General features: G+C 56.9%; 1 protein-coding gene across 1 annotated transcript in view; it reads left to right on the top strand.

Annotated features, from left to right (window-relative positions):
* CFAP251 (cilia and flagella associated protein 251) overlaps positions 1–12,111 on the top strand; it is a 40,781-nt gene extending 28,670 nt beyond the window's left edge. The window contains exons 16-22 of the mRNA XM_054594424.1: positions 747–861; positions 1,469–1,632; positions 5,206–5,296; positions 5,503–5,646; positions 9,798–10,026; positions 10,736–10,840; positions 11,886–12,111. Of these exons, the coding sequence (XP_054450399.1) occupies positions 747–861; positions 1,469–1,632; positions 5,206–5,296; positions 5,503–5,646; positions 9,798–10,026; positions 10,736–10,840; positions 11,886–12,007 (970 nt within the window). The 3' untranslated portion in view covers positions 12,008–12,111. The remainder of the gene's footprint in view (positions 1–746; positions 862–1,468; positions 1,633–5,205; positions 5,297–5,502; positions 5,647–9,797; positions 10,027–10,735; positions 10,841–11,885) is intronic.
* The last annotated feature ends 1,279 nt before the right edge of the window (positions 12,112–13,390 follow it).

Raw genomic sequence — 13,390 nt, 5'->3', positions numbered from 1 at the left:
ATTTTGTGGGCCCTCTTTTTTCTTTTTTTAAAAAAGGTACATAATTAAGAATAAACAACGGCGGGGCCTCTTCCAGAGCCTCAGAAGGTGTGAGCGAGGGGGCCCGAAGAGCAGGCTTTGCCGGCCCCAGGAAGACCCAGCCCTGGGCTGCAAGGCCCGCCTGGGAACCGCGCCTTGCCTCGATTCCTGATGAGCGTGAGCCCGCGTTACAGAGGGCTACCCGTCGCGGGGATACGGTTCATCACCACGGGGTGCACAGGCAGCGTTTTGGAAACGTGCGTGCTGCCCAGAGGCTGCGTGTCCGATGTCTGGGACGACGGACGTCTGGCTGTAACCTCAGCCTGCCACCGGCCCGCCACCGGCGAAGGGGGTGTTTGCTGGCACCCGGCCAGAGCGTGTCATTTCCTTGCCGCCGCGTTTTCCTCGTCCCTCGTCCATGTACACATTCCCGAGGCATAATGTTCCCTTCACTCAGCTGTCAAGGAGGCCGGTCGGAGCCTCCGCGTGATGAGCATCCCTCACAAGCAGCTTCCCCGGGGGCGCTGGCTGTTTGGAGCTGTTGCCCCCATTTCACGGCCTCCGTGAGCCGCGGTGGGGAGAGCTGCTTACACACGGGCTCCGCTGAGTGACAAGACAAGTGGCTCAGAGTTTGAAGAGTGTAGGGTGTCAGGAAAGGTAGCTGGTCATAAAGCCTATGAACGTTCCTTCTTTGTGGAATTGAAAACAGGCTTCTTTTTCTCCTGCAGAAAGACACTCCTCGGGCCAGTCTATGGCTCCCCCATGGAGCAGATACAACTCCTCCCCGTGAGAACGGCCCTTGAGCTGCAGAAGCGCCACTTGGTGTTTATCAACAGAGACAAGGTATCCTCTCTGCTCGCACCCACCTCTGGGAGGTGGCTCTGTGTGTTCTGAGCGGCTGTGGGTGCCAAGGGTTATACCCAGGATGCTCGGGCTCTGGGCCCAGGCCAGCTCCTTCATCCGGGTCCACGGCGCAGTGGAAACCGCCGCAGACGAGCGAGGGTGACTCGTGGAGGGCATTTCTGATCAGACACACAGTCCACCAAAGGGTTTTTTCCCTTCTGATTTATTTACATGGGAAAAAGAAAGACATACAAATTAGCTACACTTAGTTGTACATTGAGTGAATGATCTGTATTGGAAAGCATAAAGTCGTCGGATGTTAGGGTTATTCTGGGGAACTGTGGGCATCTATGAAGACAGGAAGCAAGCGTTCCTTCTGTGTCCCCGCTGGAACCCGGTGTCCTTCTCCTACAGGACCCCCTACAGGGGTCGGTGTGTGCGAACCTCCCTCCTGCCCCCCTCCCCCTAATGAAACGCAGCTGTCACACCCTGAGAGAGACATTTCGGCGCACGGGGCCCTCCAGGAGCGCACCTGGAGGTCATGCGCTTACCCGGCCTGGGGCCCGGTTGTCTGAGCCTGGCTCTCCCCTTACATCTTTCCTTCCAGGTTGGACTTCAGATTTTACCAATTGATGGCAACCCACATAAGACAACTGCTATTGTCTGCCACCCAAGCGGGGTGGCCGGACTGGCCCTCTCCTACGACGGCAGCTACGCCTTCACGGCAGGAGGGCAGGACCGCTCTGTGGCGCAGTGGGAAATCAACCTCTGGTGCGTGGCGGGGCGGGACGTGCGGCGGTTGGGGCGAAGGCAAGCACAGGCCCCTTCTTTCCACTCGGGCGGTGGCCCTGGCGCTAAGCCCCGCCCGCGGGCCTGGCCTGCGGGGCGAAGGGTGTGAAGGGGAGCGGCGACCCAGCCCTGCCTGCAGGCTGCTCCCTGTGGCGTCTGTTTACGCGAATGAGCGGACAGAGGCCTGTGCCTCGACTCGGCGGCGGGCTCGGCAGCGGGGTTGGCAGTCTCCGCTGTCTGATTCCCCCTCGGGCCCCTGGGGGGCCCCTCCCTCTGTCATCCGCACACCCACGCCAGCTGGGCAGACCTAGCCGGAACCTCCGGAGTGCGTGTCACGCAGATAACAGGAGGCTATTTGAAATATGTGTCTTCAGACAACGCGTCTTGCCCCTCTGCCCTGAGGCGAGAACCCAGGGTGAGTCTGGAGAATTCCACGGCTGAGCACCAGAGAGCGTGTGACGTTGAGGTCAAAGGGATGTGGGTTCAGATCTGGACCCCTGGGCCGTCATCTTTGTGGGCGATAGGTCCCGTGCAGCGTTCCCAACGTCTCTTGACCTCTAGATGTCCTACTGTGAAATGGGGACAGTAGGGACTGTATAGGATCCTTATAACATCTGCAGGTTAACATGTGTAAAGCGCCCAGCACAGAGCTGAGGACGCAGTAAACGAATGATTTCCTTTCTCCTTCCTGTGAAGGCATTTACTCCTGAGCTCAGGGTCTTTCTTACCGAAAGGGGGGCAAAGCCCTCGGCCATCCCGTCAGCTCCGGAACTCAGGGAGCCGCCGCCAGGCAGGCTGGTCCCTGTCCCCAGCCCCCTTCTTAAGCCCTGCCCCTCAGGTGGCCCCCGCCTGGCAGTGTCACATGGAGGAGTTGGCGAGAAGTGGTTCAGAGGCCCTTCCTTTCCTGAGAGAACAGACTTGATTCGTGGCTCGCGGTAGAAGTGTCCCCATGCCATCTGCCAGGTGCACACCTCTTCCACAGGGGACATCGCAACGTCCCCTCTTACCCTGAACATGAGCAAATGCAGCCAGGGTGTAGCGAGGGAAGCCCACTTTGGAGTTGAGGTGGTCTCACAGCGCAGTTGCCACTCGGGCCCCCACCGGGAGAGCAGACCTTGGGGTCTGGGGGTTCCAGAGCTGGAGGTGCGCTCCCCACTGGCGAGCCGCTGGATTCCGCGGCGCCTCGCCAGCTGCCCACGGCCGGTGGGAGGCCGGAACCGTTGCTGTCCTCTTCGCAGCCGTCCTGGGATCGGCAACGGGGGTGGTAGGCACTTTCCACGCGCTTTCCTGGGCCTGGCCGGAGTCCAGGCTTCTGAGACTTTCAATTTAATCTGTTGTGGGGACAAAGGATCGTTATAAACTAATTAGCACTTCATTGCTGCTTCTGGGGTCTTAATACGTTCAGTGCTTCTCTAATGGGAAGAAATGTAAAAACCCTGGAGTAAACCAGCAAATTCGCCACTAGATCCGCTGATGGTGAGTTGTGGAGGGAAATAAAGATGAGGAAGCCTCTCCTGTTCCAATCGTTTAATCAGTGCTCTCCAGGGCCTGACGCTCTCATCGTGGCACGTGGAGCCCCGGCCTCCCCCCGGACCCTGTCCTCTCCCCCCGCCACTTTGCCAGCCGGCCGCCCTCTTCTCCCATGGCTGGCACCTGCCTTAACAATCCCTTGCGCTTTATTACGCTCAACTTCGCACCCACCAGTAATCCCGCTGCCTGGCGCAGACAAACACAGAAAGATGCAGCTTCAAACCCCACCTTTCCTGCCTACTTGCTGTGTGACCTCAGGCAAGTCCCTTAACTCCTCTGCGTCTCAGTTTCTCCGTCTGTCCAGCGGGCTGTGGCGCCCAGTTCAGCGACGGTGAGTGCTCGCGCTCTTGCTCACTTCCCACAGGCACTGTGTGTGTTTCCAGCACCGAGTGCGTCATCGATAAATGTATTTCCTTTCTGTGCCCCAGGGACCTCGCCCTTTTTAGTTGCATGTGTCAGAAGCCCCCCTTAGGCAAAAAGGGGGCTCTGGAAGGGTCATCGGGGCCTCGGCGACCGGCTCGCAGGGCGCAGGGGCGTGCCTTCGGCCTGCGCTCTGTGCTTGGATCTACTGTCGGCTTCCCGCTCTGCAGGGCTGATTTTGTCACTTAGCCGGAATGTGGCCAGGGACTGTCCCCGAATATCACTCACGGCTGCCCTCCCCAGAGAGAGCGACAAGCCCAGTTCCATCCCCCTGGCTCTCCGGTCACCTGACAGTAGCCAGGAAGCTGGGGCCATAGTATAGCCCTGACTGCCAGGGGGCTGTTCCCGGGGAACCCGGAGCTCTTGTGACCCTGTCCCCTTGGGTTCCATGCATGTTGACCAGTCCTGTGACTTCCGGCCTTCGGCTGGCCCTCCCCCAGGACCACGTGGCCACGCTGCCCAAATGTGGCCTCGCTGCCCGTCGAGCCTGTCGGACTGGGCATGAGCCTGGCCTGGAGGCCACGGGGAGGGAACCCCTCAGCGGGACACCTGCCTCGGAGGCTGACGGCCCAGCCAAGAGCTTGCTGAAGTCCGGCCCCCGGGCCCCTGGGCCCCCGGGCCCCCGGGGTGCGGCCTCCTCGTGTAGCGCGGGCGCGGGCCCTCTAGGAGAGCTGTGGGTGCCCGTCTGTGCCTGGTCCACGGCAGCAAAACTTTTAACCCCCCTGTGCCACGTCTTCTCCGGGCCACGCCCTCGTCAACTCCTCTGTTGCGTCCACTTACTGAATTCTCACAACAGCCCGGGGGGCAGACCCTGCAGTTACCCCCCTTTTCAGGAGAGGAGGCGGAGGCGCCGGGAGGTTAGGTTCCCTGCCCACGGTCACTCCGCTCGCTGGCGGCGGAGCCAGGAGTCCAGGGGCCGGCGCCGAGCGTGGCCCTGCTGCGGTCTACACCGAGCTGCGCTTTAATCACCCGCTAGAGGCTAATGGCCTGATTAGCAGAAATCCAGTCAGTGGATTATTACAGTGATTTATATTATTATTAGCATTGGGTGCGAGGCAAAGTCGATCTCAAACAAAAAGTAGGTTTCCTTACCTGCAGGGCCTATTTTTGGAAAACCTGACCCCGTGTTAGAGAGCAGGGGGCTATTTTTATCTGACTGGCATGGGTCCCTGGTGGCCGCCGCGTCTGCATGGAAGCAGTTAGTGCTGGCAGTTCACCGGGAGCACCCCGTGCCTCTGGCCCGGGCCACGGGCTGCTCTCAGGTTACGCGCCAGGGCGCTGGGCCCCGGCCCCGGCCCGCAGGCACCCTCCCTCAGGACAGACGCCCCCCGAAGACAGCGGACAAATCGCCAGGGGCCTACCCTGTCACCCGCAAGCAAACGTCGCCATCTTTGAAGTGGGCGCCCTGTTCTGCCGGACGCCGCCCTTGAATTTGAATTTTTCATGTTCAACTTCACGTCCCAGGGCATTTTCTTAACAAGTGTCCAGAGACCCGAACAGCACCTGCGCTGGCACCGCCCGCGGAGGCCCGCGGCGCCCCCCGCCCCCCACCGGCTGCGGCTGAGGGCGCGGGGCTCTCTGACGGCCCTGTCTCTGCCGTTCCAGCGCCCTGGAGGCCGCGGTGTCGCTCGGTGGAGAAGACTTGAGCCCGTTCTATGGTCTGGTGGCTGGTGGCAGGGAAGGAAAATTCTACCGGGTAATTGCCCTCGGAGTAAACACTGCCTGGTAACGCCTAGCTAAGTTGAGGAAACACATGTCCAGGGCTAACCCTCTTCTCTGTCCCAAAGCTCTTTTTCCCACTTAGCTCCAAGTGAACTCTTCAAAAAACATCCTTGAAGTCGTGATGGGTGCTTCAGACGTAAGCCAAACCACGTGTTGTGTGTCCGTCTTATTTCCGCACAGGAGCTGGAAGACTATTTTTACTACTCGCAGCTCCGTAGCCAAGGCATCGACTCAATGGAGACCAGGAAGGTGTCGGAACACATTTGCCTGTCAGAGGTTCCTTCTGTCATGAGAGCAATTGGCTTTTACCCGTCGGAAGAGAAGGTAGGCGGGGCGGCAACGAGGGCCGCTGCGGGGTGGGCTCGGTGTGAGGACGACCTCCGAGACCCGGTGCAAGGTCAACGCACGGATTTAACCTTCCTTGTGCGTACATGGATCAGAAGGAAGGTTCTGGCACAGACTCCCCATAAAGGCATCCCTGCAGGGCAGACTCCTTGCCGAAGTTGGGGGTCTGGGAGCTGGACGGGCCGCCCGCGCTGGGCGAGGATGCAAGGACGCGACGCCCACGAAGCACCGGGCACAGGGAGGGCTCAGTGGATGCTTGCTCTTGGGACGACTTCCTGTCTGGCGGCTGCTCACCTGGCCTGTGTGGATGGGGCGGCCCTGGGAGGTGGGTGCTCGTCTGCCGAGGGGCTCAGAAGATGTCGTCTCCGCAGGACCTCGAAAAACACCCCCAGCCGCGGGGGCGGGGGGCTCCAAAGGAGGACCCGCTATGGTTACAAATTGGGGGCGGGCTTGTGCAGGCATTTCTGTAATAGTTAGCATTTCTTAAGTACGAGCGTGGAGCCTGCGTTGCTTTTGTATTCAGAACAAAACCCGGAAAGATAAACTAGCAAATCCTCCCCAAGCCCCATGTGCTCGTCTTTGCGGGCAACCGTGGTCCTAGCTGGGAGGGCCGGACCGTGGCCAAGCGTGCGACCTCCCGAGGCGAGGAGGAGGGGCCCCGGAGCCCAGGGTCGGGCTCGCGGTTTCTGCTCCGATGAAGACCCCGTGGGGATTCGGGGGGTTGCACTCTGTACTTCTTATTTGCCCTGAAACATAAATACCAGGGCGTGTTTCTACCCTGGAGGGAAAAGAACGGCCCCCCGTCCGGGAGGGCTTCCCGGTCTCCCGAGAGTCCCCGCACCGGTGAGCACCGTGCCCCCTGCACAGAGGTCACGGCAAGACAGGCCGATTTCTGTTTTTCACACCTAAAACATTAAAAAAAAAGATTTTATTTATTTTTTAGAGGAAGGGGAATGGAGGGGCAGAAACACCAATGTGTGAGATACCTTGGTTATTTGCCTCTCATGCGCCCCCTACTGGCGGCCTGGCCCGCAGCCCAGACATGTGCCCTGACTGGGAATCGAACCTGCAACCTTGCGGTTCCCAGGCCGGCACTCAGGCCACTGAGCCACACCAGCCCGGGTCTACTTAGGCATTTAAAGAAGGAAACCCTGCAACGCCGTGCAGCCACTAGGAAGGAACATAGGGGCGATAGCGCTGGAGCATCGCCACCAGCAGAGCAGCAGGGCCTTCGCTCTGGAGCTCTGCTGCGGGCCAGCGAGTGCGCCGGCCCCACTCTTGTCGTCCCCACAACCCGGTGGCGCTTTTATTACCTCCACATCACAGACAGAGCAGGGCGCTGGGGTGGCTCAGTGGACTGAGCACCGGCCTGCGGACCGAAGGGTCGCCGGTGTGACTCCCAGTCAGGGCACAGGCCTGGGTTGCGGGCCAGGTCCCCAGTGAAGCGTGTGTGAGAGGCAACCTATTGATGTCTCTCTCGCACGTCGCTGTTTCTCTCCTCTTTCTCCCTCCCTTCCCCTCTCTATAAAAGTAAAAAAATAAAATCTTAAAAAATTCCAGTGCATATGTTTTACCATGTAACACTCTTCTTTGAGATGAGGAAACTGAGAAAGGGGAGTGTTAAGCTATTCATCCAGGGTCACATAGAAAGTGGCAGGCCCAGGGTTTGAACCTAAGTCTGTCATGGAAGATCACACTTCCAGCTCCAGTCCCCACTGGCTCACAGTGAGTAGTAAGAAGCACGTGTGTATAATAACACCATTAAAATTACACAGTACAATATGTAAAGAATATGCTCCTGGATAGTGTTTTATTTATAGATAAAATTATATGTAATTTAACATGCAATTGTATATAATATAAACTCAATAAATGCTATATATGAAACAGTGTTACCATTTAAAACTCCTTCTATACTATCAATTATAGTTCATTTGTGTCCTAACCAATGATGTTATTTCAAAAGACCATTCCTGGAATATGTTGCACTGAGAATATGTGGCTTCTTTTGAAAATACTGGGTGATTACTAAGACACATTGTTAAAGAAAAAAAAGATACAAAAATGTGTGTATGTGTGTGTGTGTGTCATATAACAATTTTGCACCAAAAAAACCCCCACCCCACACCATGTATTTTGAATGTATGGAAAGAAATGGGAAGAAAATGCCCCAAATTTTTCACAGAAATTATAAGTGGGTGGGTGGTTGGCCTGTAAGTGGCTTTTATTTTGTTTCTTGATTTTTGAGGCCAGACCACGACATTCGGGCGTCGCACACAGGCTGATGTTTGGCATTGCTTCCAGCTGGTGCTCTTCCAACTTTTGTTCCACATTTACTGAGTGGACAGGGAGAAACTGGTAATAAGTAGTTGATCCATAGTGTGTACCCATATAGATTCACTTCCTGATTGATTCCACAGACCAAAGGGCGTTCATGTTCTGGGAGGACATTATCGCCCACTTTTCTACGGCTCTCATCCTCTCTCTCTGTAAACTTCCAACACCCACCATTTATTGGGAGACACACTGGTTTAAAATGTAGACACTAAAATAAGTTACCCGCTCCTAGCCCTTGGCCTGGCCTAACTTGGTGTCCGAGTTGCAGCCGACGGCAACGTGCCCGGCACGGAAACGCCGCCCAGGCTGGCGGCGGCGAAGACTGGTGCTGCTTGTCTGGTTTTGAAAATATTTCTCTCTTTCTCGCATTTTGCCAGTTGCAGGAGCCCCATGTGGGGACCTGCATTGGCCCGCACCTTGTCTCCATCGGAACCCACAGGCATGTTGGCACCCGTTGCTTAATTCCAGAAAACTTGGAAAGCACATAGAGAATGACCTTCCAAATCTGGAAGCAGCCCTCACAGAGCAAACCGGGGAGGGTCCCTTTTCTTCTGTTTCTGGGAGAGTGTGAGGAGAATCGGTATTCCTGCTGAAGCATTTGGTGGACTTTACCAGAGGAAGTCTTCTAATTACTAATTCAATCCCTTTAGCTGTTGTAGGTCTAGTCAGACTTTTTGTTTCCTCTGGGGTCAGTTTTGGTCATTTATATCATTATGGACTTTTGTCGATTTTGTCTGAATTATTTGATTTGTTGGCATACAGTCGTTCATACACCTCTTTATTTCTGTAAGATGGGTCTGACGTTCCCTCTTCCATTCCTGATTTTAGTAATTTAGCCATTTCCTTTTTTTCTTGGTGAGTCTGGCTAAAGATTTGTCAATTTTGTCAATCTTCTCAACGAATGGTGGCTTCTTAGATGTTCATTTTAAAAACTGTAACACCTACGTTATACGTGCCTTCCATATAATCTTTTGTCTATGTAAAATATTGCAGAATAAAACTGAAAAAGAAAGGAAAAAGGAATAATGGCGCAGTTAACTGTCCTAAGAAACTTACAAGGGCCGTAGGTCCTATATTTGCATTCCACACTAAGTGATTCGCTTATTCATGGAAACTAATTTATGACTTCTTGAGGGTTCTGTCTTTTCGATGAAACTAACGTCTGCTCCGGGAAGCAAGGGGGTAGCTGATACAAGTGAGCTGCTTAGGTGATAACACGGACCAGCGCTCACGCCTGCGCTCATGGTGTTGACAAATTGGGCGCTGCCGTAGGGCCAGCGTGGAAAGCACCACAAACTGAGCAGCTAAACCCTGCAGAAACTTACCCTCTCACACGAGGCAGGAACCAAGGGGCCCGCGCAGCCGCGCGCTCTGAGACCCGTCGGGGAGAGCCCTCCCTCGCCTCTCCCAGCTTCTGGTCCCTCTGGTCCCCGGCGTCACTTGACTGAAACCGCGTCATTCCACCCTCTGCCTCTGTCATCCCAGGACCATTCCCTGCCCCCGTGTCTCCCTCCTCTTCTTGTAAGGACACCCCCTACGTTGGATTAGAGGCCCACCCTGCTCCAGTGTGGTCTCATCTTAACGGCGCCTGCCATGACCCTATTTCTAAATAACCTCACACTCCGAGGTACCAGGGTTACAGATTCCACATTTATTTCCTGGGGGAGGCAGTCAGCCCCCAACAGGCATGTCCTGAGCTCACCGGGAACATTTGTCTGTTAACTCTCCGATTTTTAGAAGTACATCAAAAGTGCCGCTCTGCTTACCACGCGTTTTGTAAACCTCTTCCCTAGATTCAAGACATGTTTAACGAAATCAAATTCAGTGAGTATGTGGACACCGGGAAGACAATTGACAGCGTCAAATTACCAGATTTCCTCAAAATTTACCTGAATCACCGGCCACCCTTCGGTAACACCCTGAACGGCATCCAGAGGAGCTTCGACATTTTGGGTCACACAAACTCGAGAGGACAGAAGGTTATTCGAAGAGAGGATTTCCTGAAACTGCTTCAAACTAAAGGTGGGTGCCGACATAGGGGTATCTCGTAGCTGCCTTGGGCCCTTCCCCCTGGACAGAGATCAGCAGCGGGGACAGACCCCTGGCGTCTTTAATTTGACAGGACTCCCCGCTAAGGGACACACTGGTGACCCACATAGCCAGCAAAGGGGGACCCACGGGAAGGAGGCTGGCCCGGGGACCGGAAGAGTGCCAGTTCTGTTCCCGGGTCCCGAAACCTCAGGACTCAGCGTCCTCACTTGTCAAACGGGCAGGAAAGCGCCAGCCGTCAGTCTCCCAGGGCGATGAGGAGGTGCGACGGTGACACACAACCACCCCAAAGCCCTGTGTTTTCTTCTCCCCTGCTGTTCTCCTTGGTATTTTCCATGAGGCCGTCAAGTCAGCTTTCTCCGTGGGTGACCGTTTTATCTCAGTCACACTCGGGGACCAGGTGGGGGGCGTGAAAGGAAGCGGAGGTCAGCGGCCTTGATCAGAAAGTTGTCTCCTTTCTCCCTACAAGCCCCAGAGTACGTCCCCTGTGGGAGTCCCGTGCTGAACGCCGCGCAAAGATATGCATAGGACAGCAACACGGGGCTCTCTCTGGATGGTTTTTGTGTCTCAGGAAAAGGAGGTTGTGAAGTCCTTCTCCTTCAGCCCCGCAAGGATGCCACTGAGCTCGACGTCATGCTTAGTTCTAAGAGCTGACACCGCCTCTTCCCTTTGCGATCCCCAGGTGAGCACATGACGGAGGAGGAGATGTCCGACTGCTTTGCAACGCTGCTGGGCCTGCGCCCCGAGGGCTGGAACTCAGAGCCCCTGGCGGCCTCCTGCGACAGAGGTACGGGGTGTGCACACACCTGCGCCAACTGAAACACGCTGTGTGCTCCGCAAGGCACAGGCCGCCCTCCTGCCACCTGGCCTGTGGCAAACACGTCTCTCGGGACCCCATGTGAATGAGCTATGAAAAGGCCAGTGAACGGTGGCCGTGCCGTGTCCATCCTTCCTTTGAGCCTCTGGCCTTGCTTTTTCCTCCAGCCCACTGGCGCGGTCCCCCTCTTGCCAGCCTGGGTGGGCAATCACTGGCCACTGGTGGCCAGTGCGGTCCAGAAGCTGTTCCAGAAGAGGAGGGCTGGTCGGGGCACTGGAGCAGCAGAGGCGGCGCAGGGCTGGCCTCAGGCTGCCAGCCTCTCGGGTTCTCCTCGGCCGTCCTTCCCTCCGTTCCCCAGGAGCCCTGCCTCCCCGTGGCCACCGCAGGGAGGACAGCGGCCCCGAAGGGTGGGCTGCAAGTCTCAGCTCAGGAGGAGGCAACGCAGCCCCGGCTCCTGGGCCTGCCCGTGTGCAGAGGCGTCCGGTGACAGCCCTGCCCGCCGGGCCGACGGCCCCGTGGAGGCCAGAGACGCCGCTATTGTTGCAACTGGAGTCAGGAGCACAGACTGCGCGCCAGGCTTCCTTCTCCCTCTGCTCGCATCGCGTGTCCCCGGCCTCAGCGGACACAGAGCTCCTCGGCCCCGCTCTGGACCCCGGAGTCTGATCCGGCCGTTGCCAAGCCCGTCCCCGCTTCTCACGTTCTTGGGGCCTCAGGATGTGACTTTCCCAATTGTTACGTATTTGTGTCCTGTTCCTAAGTGTCTCACAGCAATAAAACCAGCAATACCCTGTAGCCAAGGCTTTCCAAGGAGGATCGCAGAGACCCGGGTGGCGGGCGGTCCACGCTGTAAAGGGCAGGATTTCCACCGGTCTCCCCCGGGGGGCGTCCAGGAGCCGGGGCCAAACCCCAGCATAGCCCCTCTCACTTCTTAGCATCGTGTCCTTGTGTTTTTGAAAAATGCTTCTGAGTGAAAAACCTAATGATCATGAAAACATTTGTTTTCTTGTTCTATTAGGTTCAGAAATACACTTTGAAGAAGAGCTTCCAGACGAAATCACTGCGGAAATATTCGCGACTGAAATTCTTGGCTTCACCATTTCGCCCGACGGCACACAAGACCCGGCGGGTGGGCCGTGAGGCCGCGGGAGCATCAGAAGCCCGGGGGGCTTTGTGTGGGTCCCCCACCAAGAGGCAGTCCTGTCCCTCCCCCCCTCTGATCTTTAGATAATTTAGGCATTAAAAACAGTAGAATTCACAAAGTTGGACATTCCACTGTTTCCAAAACCGACGAGCAAAAAGCAGGGCCAAGGCTGCCTGCGGGGTGTGACCGGCGCAGAGGTGCTGTGGTCTCTGGGGGCGGAGAGGGCCCCGGCCAGCCGCTGGCCTTCCTAGGACACGTGTGACCCCATTCCCTCCCCTCAGATGGAGCTCGGGCCCCTTGGCCTGGTGGGGCCTAGTGGGGACCGGGCCCCCCGCCTGCTGCGAGGCTGGGGCTGGGGCACTGGGATCTCGGGGCTCCGGAGACTGCCTTGCTCACGGTTTCCGACCGGCAGAACACCCGAGCGGTCGCGTGCGGCCGTTAGGAGGAGCATCACCGGTCATGCGTAACCCGGGCAGTAGCTGTCGGGGAGCGCGCCCCACATGCCCGAGAGCCCTGTGTGCTGCACCTGGACTGGGCCGCAGGGCTGCCCGCCTGCGGGGCAGAGCTGAGCAAGCAGAGCCCGGGGCCTCCCCTCCCCCACCTGACACACACACACACACACACACACGCACGCAGAGCAGACACCGGCCGGGCTCATCTGCTGCCTCACCCGCCACTGGCTTCAAGACACGTTGCAGGAAACAGGCCAGTCCCCCAGCGCTGGGTCATTTAGGGACCATCACGAAGTTTTCAGTGCTGTTCTGACATTAAAAATGAAGAACTATCATCGCGTCAACAGGTGAAAGTTAAGGTCTGATTTTAGTTTTGTCCTCAGTTGCGAGGCCTCCTCATTCAGGCAAACCGGATGCCCTGCTCCACACGCACTCCGTTCTGCCCGCTCTCCCCACCCAGGCCCTTCCCGGAGGAGCTGGCCTCTCAGGAGCGTGTCTGGTCCCACCGAGGTGCTGGGCGCCAAGGGGCCCGGTGCGTGGGAGGGACATGACAGCGGTGGCCTCGCGGTGCCAGAGCCGCCCCCGCCCTCCCACTGGCACGGGGAGGCTTTGGAGCCTGAATGTGGACCGGAACCAGGACTCTGAGCCAGACTGTCGCTGTGGCCTCGGGGCAGACGGCCTGGGCCGAGCTTCGACAGGCACCCGCCGGTCACGTTGTCACCGGCACTGGTTTACATTTTGTTCTTTTTTAAAAAACACCAAAGAAAAACAAGCTCTATGAATCAATTTTGCAGCTGCTAAGGGCTTCAGAGACATATTACCAAGCCAGTTAAAAAGTTCCTGGGGACATTTTAGGCGACAGGAAACCCTCAAATGACTTGTTCTTTTCAAAAAAACAACAACAACAACAAAAACCCCTCAGAACTG

This window comes from Pteronotus mesoamericanus, unplaced genomic scaffold (genome assembly GCF_021234165.1).
Source record: "Pteronotus mesoamericanus isolate MK-2021 breed Mesoamerican mustached bat unplaced genomic scaffold, CSHL_Meso_final scaffold_507, whole genome shotgun sequence".
NCBI lineage: Eukaryota > Metazoa > Chordata > Mammalia > Chiroptera > Mormoopidae > Pteronotus > Pteronotus mesoamericanus.
The sequence above is the reverse complement of the archived record's forward strand: the minus strand, read 5'-3'. Positions and strand labels throughout refer to the sequence as shown.